The sequence below is a fragment of the Microcaecilia unicolor genome, chromosome 11 (assembly GCF_901765095.1).
Source record: "Microcaecilia unicolor chromosome 11, aMicUni1.1, whole genome shotgun sequence".
NCBI lineage: Eukaryota > Metazoa > Chordata > Amphibia > Gymnophiona > Siphonopidae > Microcaecilia > Microcaecilia unicolor.
This window is the reverse complement of record NC_044041.1, coordinates 63,574,375-63,587,984: the sequence shown is the minus strand read 5'-3', so window position 1 is coordinate 63,587,984 and position 13,610 is coordinate 63,574,375. Positions and strand designations below refer to the sequence as shown.

General features: G+C 43.6%; 1 protein-coding gene across 1 annotated transcript in view; it reads left to right on the top strand.

Moving 5' to 3' along the window:
- Window positions 1–730: 730 nt before the first annotated feature.
- HNF1A (HNF1 homeobox A) overlaps window positions 731–13,610 on the top strand; it is a 74,828-nt gene continuing 61,948 nt past the window's right edge. Inside the window, 3 exon segments of the mRNA XM_030218724.1 lie at window positions 731–1,484; window positions 10,011–10,210; window positions 10,725–10,911. Coding sequence (XP_030074584.1) covers window positions 1,171–1,484; window positions 10,011–10,210; window positions 10,725–10,911 — 701 coding nt within the window. The 5' untranslated portion in view covers window positions 731–1,170.

Below are 13,610 nucleotides of genomic sequence, written 5' to 3'. Positions count from 1 at the left end.
ACTGTCCTGTCAAATTATGAAGTGATTTTCTTACTTTCTATGTTTTTAACCTGTACACCGCTCTGCTCTGCATTGTCAGAGCAGTGTAGTAAGTTTTAATAAACTATATCCAATCTTGATTCAGACCACCGCTAACAGCAGTTTAAAGAATGCTGACCATCCTGGGCTGTATATCAGGCCCTATATGATTAGCTAAGTAGAATTGGGAGAGCCATTTCTCATCCATGGAAATGTTATTTATTTATTTTCAGCACTTGATATATTGCAAGTGATCCCTGAGGTGACTATGCGGTTTACAATTTCTATTACAGGTACTTTGCACTGTCCCTAATGGGCTCACAGTCTAAGTTATATATTGTACCTGGGGCAATAAGCTTTGAAAAGTAGATCTACATTTTGGGATCTGCTAGGTGTATGTGACCCAGACCAGCCACTGTTGAAGAAACAAAGCTGGGCTTGATGAACCTCTGTCTGATTCAGCATGGCTTTTCTTATGTTCTAGTTGTGCTCTACAATCATTAATAGGGTGTTACTGCTCTTCAGACTCTATCTCTCTCGCTTTCCCTCTCTCTCCTTCTTTCATTTCCTCCTCTTCCCTCTCTTATTACCTTTCCTTTCCTTTATTAATTTGGCTGTGTTTAATTTTGCAGACTCTCTCACCCTCTCTTCTCTCTTCTGCTCTATGTTCCTGTACTACTGTGTCTCTATCTCTTTTTCTATCTGCCCCCTTCCCCCTTGCAGTCTCTCTCACCCATATTCTCTGTCACTCCTCACTTCTTACCTTTTATAAATGCTTCTCCCTTGTTCTTTCTCCTTCTGTCCTATCTTCTCATTCCTACCCTCTCTCCAGACCTCTCTCTCTCTCTCCCGCCCTCTTCCACTCTGTCTCTCTCACTGCACTTTGTGCACAGCTCCTGCAGTTAAGTCCAAAGTTCAGTAACTTGCTAAACACACAGATAAATATGAACCTTGGAGAACGGACAGCCAAGGGTCCCTTTATCAGCACCTCTCTGGAGAGCTGTGGGGGTTGAAAGCTAGTCACTGGATCTTGTTTAGGACTCTTTGGGGGAAGAAGAGAAAGTGGATCCATTATTATTTGGGTCCTGGCAGCAAGGAGCGGTATTACCTGAAGAGAAGCTGTCCAGGTGGAAACTGACTAGATTGTATGCGATGAACTCAAGACTGAGCTGCCTTCAGCAAGAGCTTGTCATGGCGCTGCTTGGATCAGGACTGAGTCGGGAGTCCCTGATAAAAGCTCTAGATGAAGTGGATCACTATGCTTTCACTGGAGAGAGCCAGCTACAGAGGGGGGAAACTTGTGGCCAGCTCCCTGATTTGTCAAATGGCATGGAAGGGCCAAGGCTGTCAGGGGATGAGTCCTCTGAAGATGGAGATGATTATACTCCTCCTATCATGAAGGAGTTAGAAGGCCTGAACCCTGAGGAAGCTGCTCACCAGAAGGCAGTGGTGGAGAGACTTTTACAGTAAGAACATATTCCTCCTTTTCACAATCCATTTCCTCTTCTTTTCTCTCCTTTCCATTCTCTTATGTCTCTCTTTCCATCACTGTTTGCCATAGCTGCCAGCTCTGTGGGTATAGCACCCTCAATATTGAACAAACTCTTTCACTGTATCCAGAGAGTGTTAATTTGTGTTGAGTTTAGCACCTCCAATCATTTTGTAAAGGTGACTTCTATGTTGTCTGTTCTTCTCTCAGCTTCCCACTCTCCAAGCAAAAGTTTTCCTACATACACTTGATACTCAGTATAAAAGCACCTACATTTTACTTATAGTTATGATCACTTATTTCCAGCAGCTTCCATGCTTGTATAATTACTATAGCTGACTTAAGGTGGGCCTGCATCTTTCTAAGAGAACATGCAAGAGCATTGTTTGAAAGTGCATGTCCTGAGGCCTCTAAATCACTTATGTTAAAATGGGGGGGGGGGGGGGATTGATTATCTGTGATGTTCTTCCTTTCTAAATTAAAATTGAAAAAAAAAATTATTCCCTCAGGTTCTACCAATTCACCAATAAAGGAGACTTCCCAAATAGCTAGTAAAGGAATACAACTTCTGTCTATCTATGCATTTATATATCGTCTTGTTCTAGCAGGTTGGACCAAAAGTGATGCTTATAAGGAAAGAGAAAGAATGAGAAGAGGTAGCCCTGGACCTTCTTCCTCTTCAATACTGTTCTACTCCTCCCTTACTTTCTCACATTCTTCCTGTCCCTGGAGACACATTTTGTCTCTCCTTAGCCCTGTAATTTTCAGCTTTTCTTTTTCTCATTCAGGATATCTTGTACCATCCTTCCCCTCTGTCTGCATAATTTGCTGCAGCATACTTAGGACACTGAACTTTTCTCAGACAGGCCTGGATGGTAATTTTGTATATGGTTGCTTTGTAAGATATGTTTATATTGTAAAGAAAACAGATAAATCAGTGTTTGACTTCTGATGATTTTTCAAATGCATTAAGAGGGAGGCTTGAGGTGGTGAAACATAATTACCATTGGATGAAAAGTGATTATTTTTCTAACTCTCCTCATTAAGTATTTCATCCCTTCATTACATATCAGACTCTGCCTGCACGGTGTACAGCCTCCCTCTGAGCTCAGAATACAGTATATATCAGACTCTGCCTTCACACTACGCAGCCTTCCTCTGAGCTCAGAATAGAGTATATATCAGATTCTGCCTACACACTATGCAGCCTCCCTCTGAGCTCACAATACAGTATATATCAGACTCTGCCTTCACACTACGCAGCCTTCCTCTGAGCTCAGAATAGAGTATATATCAGATTCTGCCTACACACTATGCAGCCTCCCTCTGAGCTCACAATACAGTATATATCAGACTGCCTGCAAACTATACAGCCTCCCTCTGAGCTCACAATACAGTACATATCAGACTCTGCCTACACACTATGCACCCTCCCTCTGAGTTCACAATACAGTATATATCAGACTCTGCCTGCACACTATGCAGTTTTCCTCTGAGCTCACAACTATGCAGCTTTCCTCTGAGCTCACAATACATCACATATCAGACTCTGCCCGCACACTACACAGCCTCCATCTGAGCTCAAAATACAGAACATATCAGACTGCCTGCACACTACACAGCCTCCATCTGTGTTCAGAATATATCATATAGCAGACTCTGCCTGCACACTATACAGGCTTCCTTTGAGCTCACAAAACATCACATATCATATTTTTCCTGAACACTATGCAGCCTCCCTCTGAGCCATAGGTGCCAACGTTTCAAATGTATTGGGGTTGCTAATCACAATATAGATTATCCTTTCCTGGACACAGTGAAGGAGCTTGCATCCATAGAGCTGGCTCCTATGATCTGAGGACAGGGTCAGTGGTAGGCATCCTAGACAAACCTTCAGCTCTGCCACTCTCCACCATCCAAATTAACAAGTCCTTAGCCCCTCTCCTCCTGAGATTTTGATAATTAACCTCACCAATTATTATACCCCAACATCATCATTCGCAACACAAATGCACATCATACTTTTTTCTTATATATCTACATAAAGAAGACAATTTCCAAAACTGTTTATCCAGGTAAATATTTGAAAATTGCTCAGCCCTTCTTTGGGTAAATGTACATCCTGATGGTTCTTTGTTTTTGTGTGGCTATTGAGGATCTATTGCTTTAAATATATCTACTCTTTGCTGACCTCCAGAAGCTGCTCCCTAGGCAACCAGCTAGTTTGCCTAATGATTAAACCAACCCTGTTCTGAGTTCAGATTTATCACATATTGGATTTGAACTGCCTTCTTCCTCTTCTCCCCTCTGAGCAGACCTTATGTCTATCTTTTGTAGAGTGCACAGTAGTTACTGGAGCTCTCCTCTCCAAAGTCACTGTGGCTTCTGCCTCCAGAGGAGGTTTTACCTTTTCCCTCCATTCACTATAGTTTCTCCTTTCAGCGGCGGCCTTACCTTTCCCTTGCACACTCGGTGAGGTTTAATTCCCTAAATGTAGGCTTGCCTTTTTTCTTTGCTTTTCATGCTCCTCTTTGTTCATCTTCAAGTCTGCATTTCCTTGGTCCGGAAAATGTAATTGTCCAGTATATCAGCAGTCTAGGGTGACTCATCTATATGTCTGGGTCACCAACATTTTGGAAGCCCTCGTTGTGTGGCCCTAATAGATGATGCAGTGCTAAGATCGACAAAGTCCCACAGGAGCCAGAAGGAGCACTCTGACTCTGATTTCAGCTCTCTCCTTAGGGTTTCTTTAATACCAACTACTTCATATTTACTTTTCATTTAAATTTGAGATGTTGCTATAAATAATCAACTAGCCCCTTGTTCACTATGAGTTTATAACTAACTACCTGGGTTACTTATTGTTCAGGAAACAAAAGGGAGGTGAGAATGCCTCTAACACAGGAGTAAAGCCCAGCCAGTTCATGATGGAAATAAAAGGGGAGTCAAGAACAGAAAGGTGAGGAGATTCTGGAAGGACCCTGCAGAGGAGGGAAGGAATGCCTTTTTTAATCCCCCACCCCCTTGGGAAAAATGAGAAGTTGTGAGCTAAATTCAGGAAAAAAAAAAACCAAATAAATATTCTTTTCCTTCTCCGCAGGGTCTTTTCAGAATCTCCTCACCTCTCTGCTCCTGACTCCACTTCTTTCCATCATGAACTGGCTGGGCTTTACTTCCTTGTCAATCTAAGGGGCTGGTGCAGAAAGCATTACTGTGGCTTTAACCTGGTAAACCATGTGTTTTACTGGCTGAGTACTACAGAAAGGGTTTTAGTACAGGTATTAACTCATGGGGAGAAACCCTTACTGCAGAACACTTTAAAATGCATGTTAAAGTGGTCATTAAATATCCTGTAGCTGGGCAGAAAAAAAAATTATCCACATGTTTTGTGTGGGAAATGTTTTGCCAGGTCCAGAGCAGCATTGAAAGATTGGTTGAGAGGAGCAGGTATCTAGTAGCACTCTCTCTCTCACTCCAACCTGACCACACTTTTTGCATGGGTCCCTGACCAGCCCCCCCTCTCGACATGACCAACTCCTGCCCTGAAAAATATTCCTGGTGTCTAGTGGCACCCCCCCCCCCCGACATGACCAACACCCTCCCATCTCAAGCTCCAAACATGATCCCTAGTGTCTAGTGGTGCCCCTTCCTCTCTCTCATCCAATCACCCACTTACTCGACTAACCAAAATGAAAAGTCCCTGGTGACTAGTCGGTGTCCACCCCTCATTTAGGCTTCCCCCCCACCACACCAGCTCCTACCTTACATGAGGCAAAAGTAAAACCCACTCTCTCCTGCCTCTGGGCACCATCATCTTCAAAATGGTGGCCCTTTAAATGGCAAATTGACCCCACCCAGTGCATCCCAGAATGAACCAGGTGGAGTCGGGTGTCCCCATTTTGAAGATGGTGCCCGGGGGCAGGAGGGGGTGGGCTTCACTCCTGCCTCAAGTAAGCTACCAGGTTTGGGAGGGGGGGGGGGTTCTGGGCAGTGGGTCGGAGGGTAAGTACACACTAGCCACCAGGGCCTTTTCTTTTGGTTTAGTCGTCAGGGTGGAAGGAAGTGATGCCAATAGACACCATGGATCTTGTTTAGGGATGGTGATGAGAGGGAGGGCAGTCATTTTGAGGTGGGTGGGTGTGCTAGACACCAAGGATCTTGTTCAGGGCTTGGGACAGGAGGGGGGGGGTAGGTGCTTCAAGACACAAGGATCTTCTTCTGGGGTTGGGATGGGATGGGGCCTGATAAAAATGCTGTGGCATGTTTGCCTGCAGCATTTTTTTTAATGTCATCCTTCCTGTCAGTACCTGAACCAATCACTGCTCAGGCATTGACAGGAAAGGTGACATTTAGCAATGAGCTACAGATTACTGCCATGAGTTTAATGCAACAGTCATTTGTATGCTCATTACAGCATGCCATGTTATTTTTCCATTGGTAATTTTGCAGTAGAGCTGCAGCTCTACCACAAGGCTCACTGCATCTGCCCCTAAATTTGTACCTAAGGTAATGGAGGGTGGAATTACTTGGTGAAGGGACACAAGGAGTATCAGTGGGATGTGACCCTAGCTTATCCTAGTTCTTAGCCTCCTGCTCTAACCACTAAGCTACTCTTTCAGGTTCAGAAGTCCCTACTGCAGTGATTTCCAAACCTATTCTGGGGGAACCCCAGACAGTCAAGTTTTCAGGTTATTCACTGCCTCCTTGGTATGCAAATCTATCTCGTGCATATTTATTGTGGATGTCCTGAAAATGTGACTGGCTGGGGGTCACCCAGGGCAGGTTTGGGAATCACTACCCTACAGGGTGGAAGGGAAAGTAAGGCATAGGAAATGAATGCCCACTTTGGACGGATGATTTTCTTTGAAGAAAGATGGTATTTAAGTATAAATATAAAGATAGTGTTAAACCCTATTAATCACCATTAGAATGAAATACACTTCTTCAGAGTACTATGTCTCTGATATTTTAAAGTGGCATTACCCATTTTCTTTTAACTGACAATGGAATCACCTAAAATATTTTAAACTACTGATTTAATATAAGTAATATAGCCTTTTTGTATTTTGTTAAAAATAATTTGTTTTTCACCTGTCACAGTAACTACTCCAGAAAATCCACACTTCATCTCTCTGACAAAGTAACCATTGCAGGAACCCTGTACTGCTTCTTGTTACCACACTAACCACCTCAGGAAAACCATATTATATCTCACTGCCACAGTGACCACCCACCCCAGGAAGCTTTCACTGAATATCACTGCTACAGTAACAGGAAAGCCATATCTAACTAAGCTGTAGTATCTTACTGTCACACTAACCATCCTAGGATATCCAGACCATATCTCACTGTCACAGTAATTACCTTAGAAAACATGCACTGCATGTCACCTCCATGCAGATGTCTTACTTATTTACATAAAATACAAATACAGCATGGATAGCTGAATAGCAGACTTTCAGCAAAGCACCAGACAGCCTTCATTCACACTGATGCATATAGAGGGGCATAATCGAACGCGATTGCCCATCTCCATGGGCGTTTATCTCCGAGGACGGGTCCCCGAAGGGGTGGACCAGACTGTATTTTCGAAAAAGATGGGCGTCCATCTTTTGTTTCGATAATACGGTTTGTGCCGGGCAAATGCATCGCATTTGGATGGATTTGAGCTGAGCAGTATCGGTTTTCAGTGATAATGGAAACTGAAGGCGCCCAGCTCAAAAACAAACAAATCCAAGGCATTTGGTCGTGGGAGGGGCCAGGATTTGAAGTGCACTGGTTCCCCTCACCTGCCAGGACACCAACCGGGCACCCTAGGGGGCACTTGTAACAATTAAAAAAAAAAATTAAATACCTCCCAAGTCCATAGCTCCCTTACCTTGGGTGCTGAGCCCCCCAAATCCCCCTCAAAACCCACTGCCCACAACTCTACACCATTACCATAGCACTTATGGCTGAAGGGGGGCACCTAGATGTGGGTACAGTGGGTTTTGGGGGCGGTTTGGAGGGCTCCCATTTAGCAGCACAAGTGTAACAGGTGGGGGGGGGGGGATGGGCCTGCGTCTACCTGCCTGAAGTCCACTGCACCCACTAACAACTGCTCCAGGGATCTGCATACTGCTGTGATGGAGCTGGGTATGACATTTGAGGCTGGCATACAGGCTGGGAAAAAAGTTTTTAAAGTTCTTTTTTTTTGGTGGGAGGGGGTTAGTGACCACTGGAGGAGTCAGGGGAGGTCATCCCCGATTCCCTCCGGTGGTCATCTGGGCAGTTGGGGCATATTTTGGGGACTTGTTTATGGAAAAAAAGGGTCCAAAAAAAGTGACCCAAATTCTCGCTTCTGGCGCCCTTCTTTTTTCCATTATCGGCCAAGTGCGCCCATCTCTCCTCAGCCAATAAACACGCCCCAGTCCCGCCTTCACCATGCCTCTGACACGCCCCCGTCAACTTTGTCCATTCCCGTGACATACTGCAGTTGGAGGCACCCAAAATCAGCTTTCGATTATACCGATTTGGGCGCCCATGAGAGAAAGGCACCTGTCTCCCGATTTGGGTCAAAATATGGGCGTCTTTCTCTTTCGAAAATAAGCTGGATAGTGTGATAAGGGAAGGGAAAGGGAAATGGGACTTGATATACCGCCTTTCTGTGGTATTTTGCAACTACATTCAAAGCAGTTTACATATATACAGGTACTTATTTTGTACCTGGGGCAATGGAGGGTTAAAACACCTGAAAGTACAATATTAGTATTGTCCTAATTCTTTATTGTAAATACATGAGAAAATATCTAAAATACTTTAGAATAAGTGAATTTGTATTTAACTCACGCCTTTCTCAGTGATCGCTCAAAGTGAGTTATGTTCAGTTACAGTAGATATTTCTCAGGCCCTAGAGGACTTATAATTTAAGTTTGAACCAGAGGCACAACTACATGCAATTCAGAAAACATGTAAAAACATCTCTGTTTAAAAGATTCCTATGTTAGTCCCCCTATAATGCCTATCGAATCTACTGTAATTAATAGCTGCTGTAAATCCTGAGGTCTGGGTCCCATCTTTGTATCTAATATCCAATCTGTAAACCACTTAGAACTTATTATGTAAAAACCAGTCTAGAAATTCCAAATAAAGGAAAGCAAGGGAGGGAGGGTTAAGAGACAGAGTAGAAATAAAACCAAAAAGGGAATAATAAAGCTCTTGTTGGTTTCCATGGGGGATCCAGTCTTTCCATTCCTTTTACATTAAACCCTCTTTGCTTTTCCTCTGAGAAGCAACAGAGAGGAAACAGCTGGAGATGTTTACTTTCAGAATGCAAGTGTGGACTTTGGCCTTAAATGGGTTCCTTATCTCTGAAGCTCCTGCCAACCCCCAAAACAAACAAAGAACAGCAGCTCTGGTACATGATTATGGGAAAGGTATAAAGAAGCTGATTTCCCAATGATCTGGTACCTTCAGATGTCAAGGGGCATGGTTTTAAATGCATGGCACCCTTCAGGTGGCACTAATACACTGTTAGGAAGAACATAACAATTTTACGCACCGGCTCTGAACATTTTGTGGTAGCAAATGCAGGTGCTTGTCCAGCGGTAATGGCCTCTAGTGCCTGCATTTGCTTCTGAGCATCGGGGCCAAACAGCATGGTTTCCCAAGGGCTTGGCTCCATTCAGACAGCTCTGATGCAGGATTAGAAAGAGAGTTCAAGGGGAATGATTTTAAATGCCTGGCACCCTTCAGATAATACTAATACACAGATAGGAAGAGTGCAACAAAGAGCATGGTTTCCCAAGGATTTGGTTTCCTTCTGACAGCTCTGGTACAGGATCGGGGACTGAGTGCAAGAGGGATGATTTTAAATGCATGGCACCCTTCAGATAGCTCTGGTGTACTGTAAGGAAAAGGATAACAAAGAACATGTCTTCCTAAGGGCTTGGCTCCATTCAGGCAGCTCTAGTGCAGAAGGGAGAGAGTGGCAAGGGGAGTTATTCTAAGCACCTGATATCCTTCAAATACATCTGGTCCAAGATGTTGACTGTCAAGTCAGACTGATCTGATGAAGAAAGGATAACTCTTGAAAGCTTGCCACAGATATATTCAGATAGTCTAATAAAAAGGTCTCATCTACAGTGTGTTTGTTGACCTTTGTTTTCACATATACAGGTGGACAAACGTGGTAATCACAATTATTTGCTCAACATTGCTGTAGCAAATCAGATTTTCATGGAGAAAGAGGAATGCTTAAGATGGGAAACTTTGTAAGTGTGCACTCAGAGCTCAGACTTTCCCTTCCACAGAGGCAAAATATTTTTTTTCTTCATAGGTTTAGGATTTTTTTTTCCTGGCCAGAGTCTGGACTGTTTTTCCCCCTCTACAGCAATCAGATTCTCATTACTCCAGCCCTCCACAGGGTAGAGACAAGCAATTCCCAAACAGAACCAGACTCTATCCTCTTACTCATAGGGCCAGTACTGTTCCCCCTGCAGTCACTGCCCTCACTGTGTTACAGGGAGGACCCATGGCGTGTGGCAAAGATGGTGAAGTCTTATCTGCTGCAACACAATATCCCACAGCGAGAGGTTGTGGACACAACAGGCTTAAACCAGTCACACCTGTCCCAGCACCTCAACAAGGGTACCCCGATGAAGACCCAGAAGCGGGCAGCGCTGTATGCCTGGTATGTGGGCAAGCAGCGAGAGATCGCTCAGCGTGAGTACGAACATGGCCATGAAGGGCATGGGGCAACAGTGACAGGAGAAAAGTGCACAGCCCAGCTACAGGAGGGAGAGATGGAAGGGCTTTACCATAGAAGAGGAAGGCTTGTGTTCTGCTGCAAGAAAGGGAGGTACAGGAGGCAAACTATAGAAGAGGGAGACAAAGAGCCCTGTCATAACATAGGGAGACTTGGGGTCCCTATAATGAGAAGCAGGTGCAGGGGGTATAACATCATAGAGGGGCCTCAATGTCAGAGAAGTACATGCCTGTTAGCACTATAGCCATGTCAGACAGTATTAAGGCTGGGACAACAGGTGAATGTTCCTGAATTTGTAAACATTTATTTATTTACATATGCTTGATATATCACAAGGGTCTAAGAGACGTCAATGCGGTTTACAGACAGTAAAAAAAAAAAGTAGGTGGAAGTGGGGGGGAAAGGAAAATGATCATGATGTATGCCAAGAGACTGTGAGGTGATTGGATTTAATGATATTTCTGCTGACAGAATTCACACACGCTGGACAGGGAATCCTGACAGAGGAGCCAAATGGGGATGAAATACCCACCAAGAAGGCAAGAAGAAATCGATTTAAGTGGGGTCCAGCTTCACAGCAAATCTTATTCCATGCCTATGAAAGACAAAAGAACCCCAGCAAGGAGGAGAGGGAAGCTCTGGTGGAGGAGTGTAACAGGTACAGAAGGGCATGTGGAAGGCAGAATGTGACAATTACAAAAAGGTATGGGAAGGAAAGAAGATGCAGTATAGAAGGAATAGGAGAACATATAGAGATGGAGTATGAAATGGACAGGTGAAAAGAGTGTATGAAGCTCAAGAGTGTCAAATTCAGGAGTGCATGTGGGATTGGAGAGTGACCAACATAATGCTGGTTTTTAAAAAGGGCTCCATTGGTGATCTGGGAAACCATAGACTGATGAGCCTAACATTGGTGCAGGGTAAATTGGTAGATGCTATACTAAAAAAAAAAAAAAAAAAGACTAACCACATAGATAAATGATTAGCTTTTATTTCTTTATTTTTGTTTTCTTTTTAAGGTGAAAACAAATAATTGGATAATGGTGAGCTGGTTGATGAACATCCTTTCTACAAGTCTGTACGTAACATATGGATGTACATTTCTCATATATTTTAGAACATGATCTGCCCACATACAGCCTGTTCTAAAATACATGAGAAATGGACGTTCAAGTGGAAAGGGAACATGAATGGGATTTGATATACTGCCCAGAGTCACAAAGAGCTGCAGTGGGAATCAAACCAGTCCCCCTGGTTCTCAGCATGAACATCCATTTTACAAACAAACATCCAAACTATGAACAGGGCAAAATAAGGGATATGGATGTCTTTGTGGCAGCAGAGGAATACCCGTATTATAGAATGGCCACACAGACATCCATGTGGAGGAATAGCACGATGGTTTTTCACAGCTGGGAATTAGTAGAGAATGACATGGGGACAAAGTTTGTTCCTATCTCCGCCCCATCCTCATGGGTTCTGTCTCCATCCCCACCCCATCCCCACAGGTTCTGTCTCTGTCCCCGCCCCATCCCCACAGGTTCTGTCTCTGTCCCCGCCCCATCCCCACAGGCCCTGTCTCTGTCCCCATGGGCTCTGTCCTCATCTGCAGAAGCCTCGAACAATTATGATTTTATATTTAAATCTTTTTATTAAAGTATAAAAAGGAACAATATGCTGTGCAACTATTGTATATAAATTACAAACAGAGATCATAAAAGCGAGCAGCTATAATAACCCTCTTCACCACAACCCTCTACCCTTCCAAAGTGGTGAAGGCGGTTAGCTTAGCAGAGTTTAAAAAGGGGTTGGACGGTTTCCTAAAGGACAAGTCCATAGACCGCTACTAAACGGACTTGGAAAAATCCAAAATTCCAGGAATAACATGTATAGAATGTTTGTACATTTGGGAAGCTTGCCAGGTGCCCTTGGCCTGGATTGGCCGCTGTCGTGGACAGGATGCTGGGCTCGATGGACCCTTGGTCTTTTCCCAGTATGGCATTACTTATGTACTTATGTACTTAACTATCCCAAAGAATCCTAATCTACCCTGTTAAAATATCCAGGGGTACAAAATACAACCCATTCTGTATGTCCTAAATATGCCCTATGAAGCACTGTTACGATTTTTGATTCTGTGGATGAATAAGAAGTCATCAACAATCTCAGGATTCAGTCTAGCTCTCCTGTCTTCCACAGTCCTTCATGCAATAGAAGATGTCTTCTTAAAAGATGTGCTGGTAGCAGGATGTACAGGATCACCCATGCAAATTTTACTAGTGGCCAGCATGCTTGCTTCTTTTTCCAAAAAATACAGATATCATTGTCTGCATCATTCAAACATAAATAACAGTCTAGTTCATTAACAGGCTTCAAAGTAGAAAATGACACGGGGACAAAGTTTGTTTTATCACCGTGGGCTCTGTCCCCATCCCCGCCCTGTCCTGGTGGGATCTGTCCCAGCCCTGTCCCTGTCCCCATCCCCGTGGTTACTGCAGGTCCCCGTCCCCATGTCATTCTATAGGAATGAGCCAGTGCAGAGAACCAGAGGTTGTTGGATGAAATCCCACTGTAGCTGTTAAAAAAAAAAAAAAAAAAAGGAAAAAAATGATTTTGTGAGCCTCCCCCCAGGGACAGAAAATACCTACTATGGTTTCCCTTACTCCATCCAGTGAAGAATTGCTCAATTGGAGCACCTTTCTATAACCTGAAGTCTTGAGAAATTAAAATCTAGACTGGCATTAGTGCATGAGTGACTGTGGGAGCAAAAAAATAACCTATTCATGCAAGAAATGTAGACCACAAAAGAGAATGGAGGGTGGAAGGAAAAACCATAGGTTAAAATATAATAAATAATCAACAATAACACTTTCAGAAGTGAAAGTTGTAAAGAGTGTACTTGTAGAAACAAAACCCTGAGAACTACGATGCAACATGTACATAAAGTGCAACATCATGTGTCACATGTGTTCAGACTTCATTTGTGAAGATTACAAATAAGTGAAATAAAGACCACATCCATCATACTGAAGAAATGTGGATCATTAATGCACAAAGCCATCCATATCCCATTTTCTTTGTCTTGGACAGCATTTCTTGATGTTTCTCTTCTTTCTCCGTATATAGAAACATAAACACATGAGAGCAGATAAGGGCTAAATGGCCCATCTAGTCTGCCCTTCCTCAATATTCACTAACTCCTCCTTTTCCTAAGGGATCCCACGTGCCTGTCCCATGCTTTCTTAAATTCTGACAGTCTTCATCTCCACGACCTCCACTGGGATGCCATTCCATGCATCCACCACCCTTTCCATGAAAGAGTATTTTCTTAGAATCCTCCTAAGCCTATTTCCTCTT